At 54.2% G+C, this 14,797-nt stretch overlaps 1 protein-coding gene across 1 annotated transcript in view; it reads left to right on the top strand.

Annotated features, from left to right (window-relative positions):
* The first annotated feature begins 1,480 nt into the window (after nucleotides 1-1,480).
* Nucleotides 1,481-14,797, top strand: part of ACSBG1 (acyl-CoA synthetase bubblegum family member 1) — a 41,870-nt gene continuing 28,553 nt past the window's right edge. Inside the window, exon 1 of the mRNA XM_081831900.1 lies at nucleotides 1,481-1,645. Within this exon, the coding sequence (XP_081688026.1) occupies nucleotides 1,584-1,645 (62 nt within the window). The 5' untranslated portion in view covers nucleotides 1,481-1,583. The remainder of the gene's footprint in view (nucleotides 1,646-14,797) is intronic.

Genomic DNA, 14,797 nt, shown 5'->3' with positions numbered 1-14,797 from the left:
CAGGCCTTTACCCACATGATTCAAACAGTCAAACTGAGGCCCAGAGAGGGGCAGGGACCCACGCAAGGTCCCAGGGGAGGGGGCATGGGAGAAGGTTCAGGCCTCAAAGCCAGACTCTGGGCCCCCTGTCCCGTGTACCTTCAACAGCACTGGGAGGCAGCCTCCCGAGGCCTGAGGCCGATGCCTGAATTTTCCCGCAGACAGCCAAGCTCCTTCTCAGCCCCCTGCCGCCACCCGTCAGGACCGCATTCCCGGCAACCCAGCTGAACCCTCTGCCCCTTTCTGGGCTCACCTCACAGGAATCGCCACCAACATGTCCTGTATAGAGTTTGCACTGGGTTGACTTATGTCCCCAGAACTCATGCCCACTCAGAGCCTCGGAATGTGACCTTGCTTGGAAGTAGGGTCTTTGCAGATAGGAGCCATTAGGATGACGTCGTATGGGATTCGGTGGGCCCTGGTCCAGTGACCGCTGACCTCGTAGTGAGAGGAGAGAATGAGGGACGGAGGCACAGACTGGGGTGCAGCGCGTCCAAGCCAGGGCCATCGAGGGCTACAGGCCACCACCGGCAGCTGGCAGAGGCGAGGAAAGAGGCTCTCCTAGCGTCCTGGAGGGGGCGACCCTGCTGAGGCCCTGACTTCACCAGTCTGACCTGTGAGACAACCTGTGTGTTGTAAGCCCCCCGTCCCATGGTGCTTTGTCCCAGCCTCCTTTGGGAACCACTACCCAGTGTAAGGGGGGGATTCCTGGGGTTCAGAGGACGCCCTCTGTTCTCCCTGCCCCGCGTCTAGCTGTCTATGGCCGCGCAAGCCCATCGGCACTCTTCTCCCCTTCCGCCGAAGGGGCAGATCCATGCTTGTCTCTCGGTGCCCTGGAACGGTCACGGCCCTCGGTCCCTCTATCACGTCTGCTTCGGGCCAGAGGCCTGTGACAATGACAGGATAGTCCTCGGGGTGGGAATGTCTCTGCTTCCCCCAGACTGGGCTCCTGGAGGGCGGGAGTCAGGGCCCCTCCTCAGCTGTCCCGCGTCCCGGGCAGGGCCTGGGCAGGTGGGCCGGGAGGAGAGACCGCCCGCCGGGGCTGTGTCGGGCAGACGGGGAGGCAAGGCTGCAGAGTGCGGGCACTCGGGGCAGCAGTCTCGGCAGGGTCCGGGTGCACATTGGGGCTGAGATCGCCTTCTGCCCCAGTGTGGCCTGTCAGGCTGGTGAGGACGGTCTCAGGGGGCCCAGAAGCCCGGAGCCCATTGGCCAGGCTTCCTGGGAGAGCCGGGGCCGATTTGCATCAAAAAGAACACTGGCTTCATTGAAATTCTCCTCGCCTCCCGTGAAACAAAACCACGAAGAAAAGGAAAGTTTTCATCCTGAGCAACTTCACCCCTGAGGATCGTTTTGAGCGTCTAAAAATAGAGAGGAAATGGGCCTCTTTGGGAGGCTCCAGTCGCCGCCCCTCAGCCCAGGACCCGCCCCCACTGCCCACTCAAGGCCAGCCTCTCGCCAGTGGGGCACCGAGCTCTTGAGCAGGTGCCCGCGGCAGATGCCACGCAGCTCTGTAGCTGGACGCGGCTGCCCCTGAGGACCCCAGCATGCCGGACAGCGCAGAGGCCCCGCAGGCCAGCCAGGTCCCCCAGGAAAGCTCGGCAGCGAGGTGAGCCAGCAGTCAGGCCTGTGTCCGCGCTCTGGGCTAGGCTCTGCCCCGTGGACCTGGGCAAGCGGCTCCATCCTCTGAGCCTCAGTCTCCTCATCTGGGAAATGGAAGGAAGGGTCTGGAAGAGCCCTGGAATGAGCACTGGCTGGGATGTGAGTCGTTTGAGCTGCTACTTGTGTCCACTGCCCTGTGTGGCCAAGAGGGGCTCAACCGAAAAGGGAGCTGCCCCCCAGGGGCGTGAGCCAGGGGCTGCCGTGGAATGGGGGAAGGATGCTTCCGTCCTTAAGAACCCTTCCCTGTCTCCCCCAGGGGGCCTCTGGCATGTGGGGTCGATAAGAGGCAAGGATAGGGAGAGCTCTAGCTGTCTGTGTGACCTTGGCAGGTCCCTGCCCCTCTCTGGGCTGCAGCTTCCCCAAAGCCCTTGCACTGTGCATATTCACTAATCTGAGATTCACGGGAAGCAGATTCAATTAGTCAGACATTTGCTGGCACCCACTCTGCCCCAGGCCCTGTCCATCCAAGGAGCGGGGGATCCTGAGAAGAAGGGACCCAGTCCCGGCCTCAGAACGCCCCAGCCAGGAGGCAGGGAGACGGCAGACACCCTCCAGGGTCCAGACATCTGTGCTCTGTGCCCAGAAGGGGCGCCAGCCGAGGGGGAGGAAGAGACTTCTAATTGGGGGCGCTGGCCATGGTGGAAAGACGTGAAGGAAGTCAGGGACCTCGGGGATGGGAGAGGTCGGGGCGCTGCGTGTGGAATGGGAGGTGGACGGGAGTGGTAATCGCCAGGTCTGAGCTCCAGAGAGAGGGGCCGCTGTTCCAACGGGAGGGGCTCTGAGGACGGAACGAATGTTAACGAGCCTCAGAGACAGAGGCCCCTCCAAGGGCTGGGCTCTGGGTCTCCAGGGAACCCTCCAGAAGCAGGGGGTCCTTGCCTGCAAGGCCTCAAGAGCAGGAGGTCCAGCCCCTCTCCCCGGACAAGGGCCACACACAGAGGGTCAATAGGCCCTTGAGGTAAGCTGGCCGGAGCTTCCTCACCCAGGGGAGGTTCTGGACTGCTCAGCACACGGGGGGTCCTGCCACCCTCCCTCCTTCCTGGTGGCAAAGCGCTCATAGGCACGCCTTGAAAGCTCAGCCCTTGTCAGGAAGCACCAAGCTCTGCTGGTTCTCCGGGTTCCCTGTGCCCGAAAACGAGCAGTCAAGGTGGGGGTCAGGAGCCCAGGGTTTCCTGAGGTCCACCGAGAAGGCCCATGGTGACAAGGGGTGGCAGAGGGTCCTGTGCACTTGCTGGGGCCTGGCCACTCTGGAGGAGCTGGGCAGCGGGGTCCACAGAGGCTGAGCCTGCTTTGCAGACTCTATGAAAAGGAGGCCGTCAAACAGGGACAGAGCCCCTGTTAGGGACAGAGGGCTGAAAACCCAGAGCTGGAGGACCTGCCCCTCTGCTTTCTTGCTTAGAGGCTTTGGGTAAGTTGTCTAGCTTCTCTGAGCCTCAGTAGCACCCTCTGTGCCCACGAAGACAGAGCGCCTGACCCCCATTGACCTCGCAGAGAAGTTGGGCAGATCCTATTAGCTACTAGCCGGTGTGGATGGCACGGTTCCAGAAGCAGAAGGGCCGCCCTCCCAGGCACGGGAGACGTCTTGGCAATGCTGGCAATTCTCAGCAGCACTGGGCGGGGGGTGGTCTTGGGTTCCCACCCCGCTCTGCTCAAGACCTGCTCTGACCCCGGGCAAGACGGGCTCTCGGAGCCTCTGTCCCCCGTCTGTCCCATGGGGGAGAGACTCCCGCCCCGCCAGCTTTGCAGCGTAGCTGCAAGGAAAGAACTCGATGTTCTGAAGCTCCTCTCCGCCTCTCTGCCCTGTGCCCCAGAGACGGTGGGCCTGCATTCCTCCAATAGCCAGAGAGGGGCCTTATCTCCCCACCCCCCTTCCCAGGGCTGCAGAGGGGAGGACTGGAGGTCGGGGGTGGGGTGAGGAGGCAGGAACTGAGAGCCGGAGGAGGGTTTGCACACCAGCCTGACCGACGTGAATTCCCTTCTGCGCCAAGCCAATGGCAGGGCTGGCGCTGGGAGGTGTGGGCAGCGTCTGGGGGGAAGGAGCCCGGCCAGGGCCGCAGAGCTCGAAGCCGCTGGGCTGGAGCTGGGTCTGTGCCCTTTGACACTGTGGTGCTAGGTCACGCCACACATCAGGACACCACTGAGTGCGTCCGGGGCGCCTGTTAGAGTCTCTGTCCAGGACAGATCCCAGCCTCCCCGAGGCTGAAGAAGCCCAGCTTGGAGGAGGGCCTTCAAAGGAGCCAGGGAAAGGGGCAGTTCTGGGTCTGTAAGGCTGTGGATGCCCAGGGGGCAGGCAAGGGCACCATGTGGACGGAAGGTGTGGTGTGGAGGGGTTATAGGCGGCCATCAGACCGGTCAGGTAGGGCCAGGCTAACTTCTAGGTCTGGACGGGCCGGTGTGGCCAGACTAGGGGCAGCCAGGCACGAGGGCAGCCGTGGCCAGAGGAGGGGACCCTGAGGAACCCTGATGCCAAAGAAGCAGCAGAAGCAGAAGAGCGCCCAGTCTGGGGGGAGAGGAAGCCAGCGGGGCGGGCTGGAGGCTGGAGACCAGAGACAGAAGGCTGCGGGGCCGAGTCTGGCCCAGGGAAGGATGGTGGATTGACCACACTTCCCCTGGGCTCCCAGCTGCCCCTCCCAGCTCTGCCCACCCAATACTGGGTGCAGAGAGGAGGTCCCTGGGAGCCAGGGTTGTGGGGCAGGCCAGGGGGCTCCTGCAAGCCCAGGGAAAGAGGCTCTTCTCACTGACAGAGCTTTCCAGGGAGGACAAGGGGTGAGCTCCCCATCTCTGGGATGTGCAAGCCTAGAAGGACAGTCAAACTGCGAATACTAGGGGGAAGGATACGGGCATTTTAAAGAATATGGACTACCCAGTGCCTTCTGGTTCTCCCCAGCCTCCTCCCTGCTTCCCTGTGGCACGAAACACGGCTATGGCAGGGGGTTTTGGTTTTTGTTTTTGGTATCTTTATTGTTTTTCTCTGCTTTCATAAATACACGTTCATTTATTGAAAATCATTCATTGTTGACTGCATCAGCACTATGTTAAACACTGTAGAGCATCCCAGAAAACAAGGCAAGCTTCTGACCTAAGGAGTTCCCATCCTTGCAACGAAGACCCACATCGAACAGTAATTATACAATGACTTGTCATTGTCACTGGGATCAGTGCCACGAAGGAATTAAGGAAAAGAAAGAGGAAGTGTGATCAATACCACCAAACGGCTAAAATGGCACATTTGTGTTATATATATTTTATCACAATAAAAGGTATCTTTAGAATGTTGGTAATTTTTTTAAAGAAATTATGGACAGCAGGTAACAGATGTCCAACCTAGACTCCGGGGCTGGGGAAGGCTTCCTTAGGGGAAGCGACACCTAAGCTGAGACCCGAAAGGTGAGTAGGGGGTGATTAGGGCAAGAGCTTTCTAGGAAAAAGGCACAGAGCGTGCAAAGGCCCTGAGGTGAGAAGGAGCTCGTCGTGTTCGAGCATCTACAAGGCCAGTGGGCACAGGACGGAGCACTTGGGAGTATACGTGCCCCAGGAGGGCCCGGGGCTGGTGCCAAGGGTACCCGTACGAAGGGCACATCGGTGGAGTGAGAGTCCCCCGTCTCCAGACATCTGACTACAGATCTGGCTCCTTTGGGTGCAAGTCAGCCCAAGCCAGCCCCGGGTCCTTGCAGGGGATGCCAAGTTGTTGGCCGGGGACAGCAGAGCCTAAGCTGGCCTGGAGTCAGGACGCTGGGCCCAAAGCTGACTCACTCTGGCCCCCGGCAAGCCCTTGAATGGCAGACTCTCAGGTCAGTGGGGTTTTTTTAGGTCACGGAGTCTAATCCACTCCATCACAACATTCACATCTTATCAACCTACCCTGACTTGAATACCTCCAGTGATGGGGAACTCACTACTTACTTCTTTGTCCCTGCAAAAGACATGGTTTCATTTAGAGAAAGCCCTGCATCACCCTGGGTCCTGGCTCCAGTCTCTCCTCCCAGGCAGCCCTGGCTCCTTGCAAGGGAGCTTATGAGGGACGCTTGAGGGCAGGGCTGGGACAGTGCTTTGGAAACTGTGAAGGTCATGACCATGTGAAGGACATCCAGGACCTAGCTTGGACTCTAGCCCCAAGAAGCTGTAAAATAAGACTTTACATCTGCAGAATCTAACAGGTTGTATGTTTTGTATTAATGGAAGCAAATTTTTCATATAGTGCAATGCACAAAGATGAGTATAACTTGATGACTTTTGGCAAAAAGCAAATACTCCTGTACTCAGCAGCATGTAGAAATACAGAACGTTTCATCATTCCAGAATGTTCGTGCACTCCCTGACCGTCAACCCTTGCCCCGTCTCAGGTAAGCAGCCAGTTAGGACAGACACTGCTCTGGCAATTCCTGAACGTCTTGTCGACGGGATCACATGGCACAGGGCTTTTCCTCTCGCTCACTGGGAGATCCACCCCATGGCTAAGTGCTCCGGCAGCCCACCCTTCCGCCCTGCGGAGTGGACTCTGCTGCAGGCTATCTGCAGGTGGATTCTTCTGCGGAGGACATTTGGGCTGTTTCCAGTTTGAGGATTTTATGACTAGAGCTGTAACGAACATGCTTGTGTAAGGTGTTTTGTGACATGTGTCTTCATTTTCTTGGATCAGCCCCTGGGGATACTGTTGCTGACGCAGGGCCAGGGGTGTTTGAAGAAGCCAGCAGACGTTTTCGCATGTGGTCGTACTGTCTGCTAGCACTTTCTGCTGCCCCACATCTTTGTCAGCGCCGGGAGCAATACTCTTTTTACCACTGGCCACTCTGCTGGGTGAGCGGTGGAATCTTCTTGCAGGTTCAGTTTTAATTTCCCTGGTAACGATGCTGAGCATATGTTCAAGTGCTTACTGGCCGTTTGTCTACATTCTTTTGTGAAGTGTCTATTCAAATCTTTAGCCCATTTTGTAATTGGGTTCTTAATCCTTTTGTTCTTGTTTGCAGAGGTTCTTCATATGTTCTGGACATCAGTCCCTCATTAGATAAATGTCTTGCAAATATTTTCTCCCACTTTGTGGCTTATCTTCACTTTCTTAATGGTGTCTTGATGAACAAACATCTTTTTTTGGATAAAATCCAACGTATCTACTTTTTTCTGTTATGGTTAGTGCTACTGTGTCATTTCTAAGAAATCCGCCTATGCTAAGGTTTTAAGATACTTTTCTATGTGTTCTTCCAGAAGGTTGATAGTTTTAGCATTTATATTTAGGTGCATGATCCATCTCAAATTAATGTTTTCCCACATATTTATTCAGTTATTCCAGTGCCATTTGTCAAAAATAATTTTTTTTTCACCGTTAAGCTGCCAAGGCTCCTTTGTAAAAAAAAAAAAAAAATCAATTGACCGTATACGTGTGTGGGCCTGTTTCTGGACTTTCTTCCACTGAGCCAGTCTCCTATCCTGACGTTCCTACCAAACTGTCTTGTCTGCCTTGGCTGTGTCGTAGGTCTTGAAACCAGGCAGTGTTGGTCCCCCATGTGGTTTCTTTCTCCTGCCTGGCCTTCGTCCAGTGCCATCAGCAGCCTCTAAGATGTTCCAGGACTCTTGCCTTCAGGATTCCGTGCAATGGCCCTCAGCGTTTCTGTGTATTTCTCTGTGGTGCATTCCTGGTGGCTTCAAGGCAGTCAGACCTCTGACGAGTTTGGATATAACGAGTCTCCCTGACCCAAAAAGCTTGTGTCCTGAGAGTCAGGGGAAACCCAGATCACCTCTTAGGATCTAGCCTTGGAGACCACATAGCGTCGCTGCTGCTACGTTGTATTTGGTGGAAGCCAGTCGTTGGTAAGGCCCGTCTCCGAGGAGAGGGGAGTGGGACACAGCCCCGCGACAGGAGGGCGTGAGAGGATTTGCAGACCTGATTTCGAGCTGTCACAGATGTGCGGTGACAGCTCCTCCCACCTGTCATCTTGATGAAATGTCATCACTTCATCATTGCTTTGAAAGCTACTTTCACTGGAAGGATTGCTCCCGGGTGACCATTTACGTTAGCACTTTCAAGTATGTGGTCCCAGGGTCTTCCTGTCTCCTTTTACTTACGGAAAGTCAGTCATCGTTTCTATTCCTGTTTCCTGTTAGGTGACAGGTTTTCTCCTCCACCTGCCTTGGTTGCTTTTACAACATTGTGATTTTCAGCAGTTTCACTGGGATGGATTAAAGTGCGGGTTTACGTTATTTCATTTAATGCAGATTAAGCTCGGTCATCACGTGTGACTTCTAGGCTTTCCATCTAGAATTTGTAGGCTGATGGTGTCACCAAATGTTGAGGGAAAATTAGACATGATTTTTTTCAAATTGTTTTCTGCCCCATTCTCTTTCTCCTTCTCAGGGACTCTGATTAAAAGTACATTAGACCATTTGCTACTGTCCGACAGGTCACTGAGGCTTTGCTCATTTTTTTAAATTGCGACATAATTTATCTATCATACAATTCACCCATTTAAACTGTAAAATTCAATAGTTTTCAGTTTTTTCACGGAGCTGTGCAACCATCACCACGGTCACTTTTCGAGCATTTTTGCCATCCCCAAAAGAAACCCTGAACCTCCACTTCCCATTGCCCCTCAAGCCCCCAACCCTAGGCGACCACTCATCTACTTTTTGTCTCTATAGATTTGCTTCTTCTGGGCATTTTATGGCAGTGAACTCGTGCATCATCTACTGTGAACGGCTTCTTCCCCTAGCAATGTTTTCACCATTCAGCCACGTTGTGCTTCATTCCCTGGACGGCCAGATAACATTCCGATGCGTGGGGGCGCCCGGTCCTGTTCACCCACTCATCAGTTGGGGGACGTTCGGGCTGTTTCCCCTTGATGGCAACTATGCATGATGCTGCCATGAACACAGGCACGGTGTTTATCTGGACATGCTTGTATTTTTGTTGGGTATCTGCATGGGGGTGGGACCGCTGGGTCACAGGATGACTCTGTGTGTAACTTTCTGAGGACCCGCCAGACTGTTCCCCATGGCGGCTGCACCACCTCGAGTCCCCAGCAGCCGTGTGCAAGGGCTCTGATTTCCCACACCCACCCGACACTGGTCATTATCTACCTTTCTGACTACAGCCATCCTGGAGGGGGGAGGTAGTGTCTCGTGGTTTTGATTTCCCGGTGGCTGACTGTGCTGAGCATCACTTCATGGGGCGGTTGTCCATTTGTGCATCTTCCTTGGAGCAACGTCTACTGAAACCCTTTGCCTGTTTTTTTTTTTTTTTTAAAGATTTTTTATTTATTTGCGAGAGAGAGAATGAGAGACAGAGAGCATGAGAGGGAGGAGGGTCAGAGGGAGAAGCAGACCCCCCGCCGAGCAGGGAGCCCGATGTGGGACTCGATCCCGGGACTCCAGGATCATGACCTGAGCCGAAGGCAGTCGCTTAACCAACTGAGCCACCCAGGCGCCCCCCTTTGCCTGGTTTTAATCAAGTTACCTGTCATCTTATTGAGTTGTAAGGGTTCTTTGTATATTCTACATGTAATTCTCTTATCAGACGTATAATTTGCAAATGTTTTCTCCCATTCTGCGGGCTATCTTTTTGCTTTACCTATGGTGTCCTTTGAAGCACAAGAAGGCTTAATTTTGATGTAGTCCAATTTATCTGTTTTTTTCTTGTTGCTTGTGCTCTTGACATCATATCTCAGAAGGCTGTGCCTAACTCAAGGCCCCATAGACTTATATTTTCTTCTAATAGTTAAAGTTTTAGCTCTTACCATTAAGCTTTTTTGATACATTTTGACTTAAAATTTTTAAAAGATTTTATTTATTTATTTGACAGAGAGAGACACAGCGGGAGAGGGAACACAAGCAGGGGGAGTGGGAGAGGGAGAAGCAGGCTTCCGGCGGAGCAGGGAGCCCGACGCGGGGCTCGATCCTGGGACCCTGAGATCATGACCTGAGCCGAAGGCAGACGCTTAATGACTGAGCCACCCAGGTGCCCCAGGGCACCAGTTAAATTTTATTTTTTATTTTTATTTTTATTTATTTTTTAAGATTTTATTTATTTGACAGGGACACAGCAAGAGAGGGAACACAAGCAGGGGGAGTGGGAGAGGGAGAAGCAGGCTTCCCTCGGAGCAGGGAGCCCGATGAGGGGCTCGATCCCAGGACTCCAGGATCATGACCTGAGCCAAAGGCAGACGCCTAACTGACTGAGCCACCCAGGCGCCCACCAGTCCCACATTGTCTTAATGACGGTAGGTGTGCAGTATGTTTTGAAACCAACAGGTGTGAATCCTCCAGCTTTGTTCTTTTTCAATATTGTTTTGGCTCTTCTGGGTCTTTTGAATTTTCGTATAAACTTTAAACCAGCTTGTTAATTTCTACAAAAAAGTCAGCTGGGATTTTGATAGGGATTATGTTGACCTGTAGATCAGTTTGGGGGGGGGGGTGGTATTGTCATCTTAACAATATTAAGTCTCTTGATCATGAAATGACTTTCCATTTGTTTAGATCTTAATTAATTTCTTTCAACAATGTTTTGTTATTGTTTAATTTAAAAAAAATTTTTTTTTCTCTCTATTCTTTCGATTGAATTATTTCTATCATTCTGTCTTCAAGTTCACAAACTTTTTTTCTGATAGTTTCAAATCTGCTGTTAAGCTCATCTGGTAAGCCTTTCATTTCAGAGATTGTACTTTCCTTATACTTTCTATTTTCATGTGGCAATCCTCCATTGTTCATCAATTATGTCTATATTTTTTCTTTAAATTATCAAACATGTGTTAGTAACTGTGTTAAAGTCCTTGCATGCTTGTTGCAACATCTGCGTCATCTCTGAGTTTGTTTCTACTGACTGCCTTTTTTCTCGATTTTGGCTCAAATTTCTTGCTTTTTCAGATGTCTGGTCATTTTCTGTTTTACATTGGATATTGTGATGATAGGTTAGGAGTATGTTGATTTAAAGGATTTAAATATGCATTTGCATTCACTAGTGTCTCAGCCACAGGGCTCTGCCTTTCTGAGTCGGTCGCACCTAAGAAATCCCATGTTGCTGAGCTGTGTGCAGAGGTTTGGGGAGCCTCACAGAGACCCACCCAAGTTTAGGCAGTGCATATGATACTTCAGAATTTAAAATCTGGAGTCAGGGGCACCTGGGTGGTTCAGTTGGTTAAGCGACTGCCTTCGGCTCAGGTCATGATCCTGGAGTCCCAGGATCGAGTCCCGCATCGGGGCTCCCTGCTCGGCGGGGAGTCTGCTTCTCCCTCTGACCCTCCCTCCTCTCATGCTCTATCTCATTCTCTCTCTCAAATAAGTAAATAAAATCTTAAATAAATAAATAAGTAAATAAAATCTGGAGTCAGGCTATCTGGCTTTGAATCCCAACTATTCCAATTACTAGCTGTATCACCTACAGCAAATAGCTTCAACTCTTTGTGCTTCCATATCCCATATAACGGGGATTATAATTCAGTACCTACTTTATAGGATTGTTGATGTAATTGAATGAGTTAACATATGTAATGTGCCTGCCATCTACTAAGTGCTCAGGAGATGTTAGTTTGAACTTTTAAAAAAGTGAAATGAGGGGGGCGCCTGGGTGGCTCAGTCGGTTAAGCGACTTCCTTCGGCTCGGGTCATGATCCTGGAGTCCCGGGATCGAGCCCCGCATCGGGCTCCCTGCTCGGCGGGGAGTCTGCTTCTCCCCCTCCCTCTGCCTGCCACTCCCCCTGCTCGTGCTCTCTCTCTCTCTCTGACAAATAAATAAATAAAATCTTAAAAAAAATTTTTTTTCAAAATATTAGTTGATGGAGGTGTGTAATAAAAGGATCTGATGGTGAATGACAGAAAATGGGACCATGGGATCCTGGAAGAAGCCTATTTACCCAGGCTCCTCGTCCATTTCGAAACTGTTTCCAGTTGCCCCGGGGGTGCTGAGAGACCCAGGCATGGGGCTGCTGCCAGCCCTCTGCGCCTCAGCCCGTTTGCCCCTGCCCCACCCAGGAGGCCTGGGATGATCTGGGATAGCCTGTTGGCCAAGAGTATGAAGTCTGAAACTCACCTGCCTGAATTTGTAGCCCAGGTTTGCTAACCAAAAGGCCTCGGGAAAATCACAGTTTCCTCATCTGTGAAGTGAGAAGAGCGCTAGGAAGTGCGTCATCGGGCCATCTGAGGGTCGCTTGTGTTCGTGTCTGTACAAGGCACACAGGAGATGCCTCACTAATGTTAGCAACTGGCTCTTTACATGATATTATTATGTCTGCCTGTTCTCCCTCTGCCCCCTCAGGCCTAGGGGCCTGACAACACCTCATCTGGTAGCCTTGTCCCTGCCTGGGGCAGCAGAATTCCAGCCCAGGTGCCAAAATCACCCTTCCCTGATGCAAGGCAGCCCCAGAGAGGCCCAGGGACTCACCCACAATCACCCATCTGGAGCAGATCCCAAGCCTAGAACCCACAGGTCCCAGTGCCCAGAACACTTTTTCTTGGGCAGGATGGGATTGCCTCCCAGCTCAGTCCAGGCTTTGCAACAGAGCCTGGTGATGGACGAGTTCATCTCCATGCAGGCTTGTGAACTTTGTCCCGACAGGGTTGGAGGCTCTGGGTGTGGCCAGTTGGATTAGAAGTGAGCTGGCTGGCTGGCCCCACCCAACATGGCAGGAGCCTAGGTGGAGCTGGGACCAGCCTTTGAGGCTGAAGCCTCTCCCCAAACACACCTCTGCGGGAGCCTTGCACTGGGGGCTCAGTCCCCAGGGTGCCTGCCCCAGATATGTTCCTTCTAGCGGTGTGAGGGACATGGCTTCGACCACCCGTGCCCTGTCCTCACCCTTTCTGAGAGACCATGGGTCCCTAGAAGTCCTCTGCCTGACCAGGGTTCCCCGGGAGCTGGTCTGTCCTGGGGCCCTGGCTGCTCCCCCTCGGGGCCAGCCGCCTCCACGGCACCATGGCCTCGGGACACATCCTCTGCCTCAGGTCAAATAGTCGAACCTTCTCTCCTTGCCAACTGTCTCCTTTAATTTCGCTGTATCCCCCACCCCAGCCTGGGTCTGGTAAGCCCAGTGACCTTGAATGCTCCTCTGGTTACTGACCATCACCTGACTGCCGTCACCTCAGCCTTCAAGGCAAGGCCCCCATGCCCCCTCTGTGGGGGCTGCTGAAGCACTCTTCGCGGTAGGAAGGAGGACCCCCCTGGAGCTGTGAGACCTGGGGAAGGGACAGATCATTTCCAGCTCCGGGAATATGGGCTTAATTCAGATTTTTATTTATTGTAGGCAGTTACGTTTAACAAAATAACACCCAGCCTCTATGCTAAGTGCTCTGGGAGGGGTTCAGCCGGGGCAGCTCCAGAGGGTCTCTCCCAGAGGGCTTCCTGGAGGAGGGGGGTCTGAAGAACAGGAGGCCGCTTGTGGGTTTTGCAAGGGGACGGAAAGTGACGATTACACATTTCCCAAGCCATCCTGATCCTGGAAGAAGCCTATTTACCCAGGCTCCTCGTCCATTTAGAAACTGTTTCCAGTTGCCCCGGGGGTGCTGAGAGACCCAGGCATGGGGTTGCTGCCAGCTCTTGAACTGAGGACCTTTCTGATGCCATCCCCCACCCACACCCATGCCCAGCGCCAAGTCCAATCATTAATGCCGCCGCAGCTCAGCCCTAAGCAGGAGAGCAGCGGGAGGAGGGAGGAGTCATCCGTGTCCCAGGGACAGAGGAGGTCTGCGTTCCTTCCCGGGGTTCGCTGGGGCTGGGAACCCTTCCAAAGCACTGGTGGGGGGTGAGGGGGAATTCTGGCAGGTTCTCAAAGGGGCTCATGACCCATAGAGGCTCAGGGCTAGGACCCCTGACCCAGATGGTCAGGACAGCCTGAAGTGGCAGTGGGCAGGCATGCACTGTCAGGAAAAGAGAACTTTAAGGAACTGGAATTTGGTGGAGGGCAGAATTTTCTTGAAGTGGGTGCGCAGGCATTGACCGACCAGCTTACTGGGGTAGTCGGGAGGCATCTGACATCTGACTGGGGTCAGGGCCGTGGAACCACCTGTGTCCTGCCCCTAGGCCTTCAGGCGGGGCTTATAATTCCACCTGAACACCCAGCGGGGCCCTGCATGTCTTCCCCTCCCCCAGAGGCAGTCCGGACCCTGAAGTTGTAGCTTGCAAGGGATCGCTTAGGGTGGGGGCCCCCAGGGCTGGAGGGGCGGCTGGGAGGGGGTTTCCAAGGAGCAGGGACCCTGGTGTTAGAAGGTTTGGGTTTGATGCCACAATCCTGCCAAGTCCCAGGGTGGGGGAAGAAGTGGAGGGGGCACGAGAGGGCAAGGGGCAGGGGCATTTGCTGCCCTGGGACGGGGAGAGAAAGCTGTTTTATGATGCGGATAACGGGTAAATCTAGCGTGCGTAGTGTCCTGGTTCTGGAGCGGGTCACAGAGACCCGGGATCCGATCCCTGCTCGGCCTTCTTGTGGGGCCCGCGACACCGGGCCGGTCTCAGGCTCTCCGGGCCGCTCTGCTGCTGGTCTGGAGCCCGGGCTCTGGAGAAAGCCTCCACCGCAGGGCTGTAGAGAGCATGCAAGGAGCCGGCGCGAGTAAGGTGCTTGGCACAGCTCCTGCATTTAGTAAAGACAAGTTAAAATGTCGAAACCAAACCAAAAGTGAAGCTCCCAGCCCGCCGCGGGAGCCCAGGCGGGCTTCCGGTGCAGCGCCCAGCCCCAGGGCCATGTCGTCCTGCAGCCCACAGACCGCCTCCCCTCCCCACACTGGCAGGTCCCTCTTCCTCTCCTGCTCCCCACCCTCTGAGGTAAGGCTCACAGGTGGGCAGCTGGGGCCCGCGCCAGGTGGGTCAGAGGTGTCTGGGGCCACACCTCACCCACAGCCCCGGGGCAGGCCGGGGCGGGTCCCCACGCATGCCCAGCCCCACTGCCTCATTACCTGGAGCCCGGGCAGCACCGACTCCCACAGCTGGTGCCTTAGCCGACGGAGTGCAGGGAACGCGGAGCCCTGTCCCTGCCTCCGCATAGGGGAGACAGGTGAGCACCCTGTGCAGTCAGACCCGGCCCTGCTGGGCGTCCACTCTCCCTCCGGGGGGTGTTCGGCCAGGAACCTGGGATCCTGAGAGAGCTGCCGGGAGTCCAATCTTCGAGGTGAGACAGGCCATGTGGACTAA

Source organism: Leptonychotes weddellii, chromosome 9 (assembly GCF_054177405.1).
Source record: "Leptonychotes weddellii isolate Sample4059 chromosome 9, ASM5417740v2, whole genome shotgun sequence".
NCBI lineage: Eukaryota > Metazoa > Chordata > Mammalia > Carnivora > Phocidae > Leptonychotes > Leptonychotes weddellii.
Note: the sequence above shows the minus strand (reverse complement) of the source record. Positions and strands in the feature narration are given on the sequence as shown.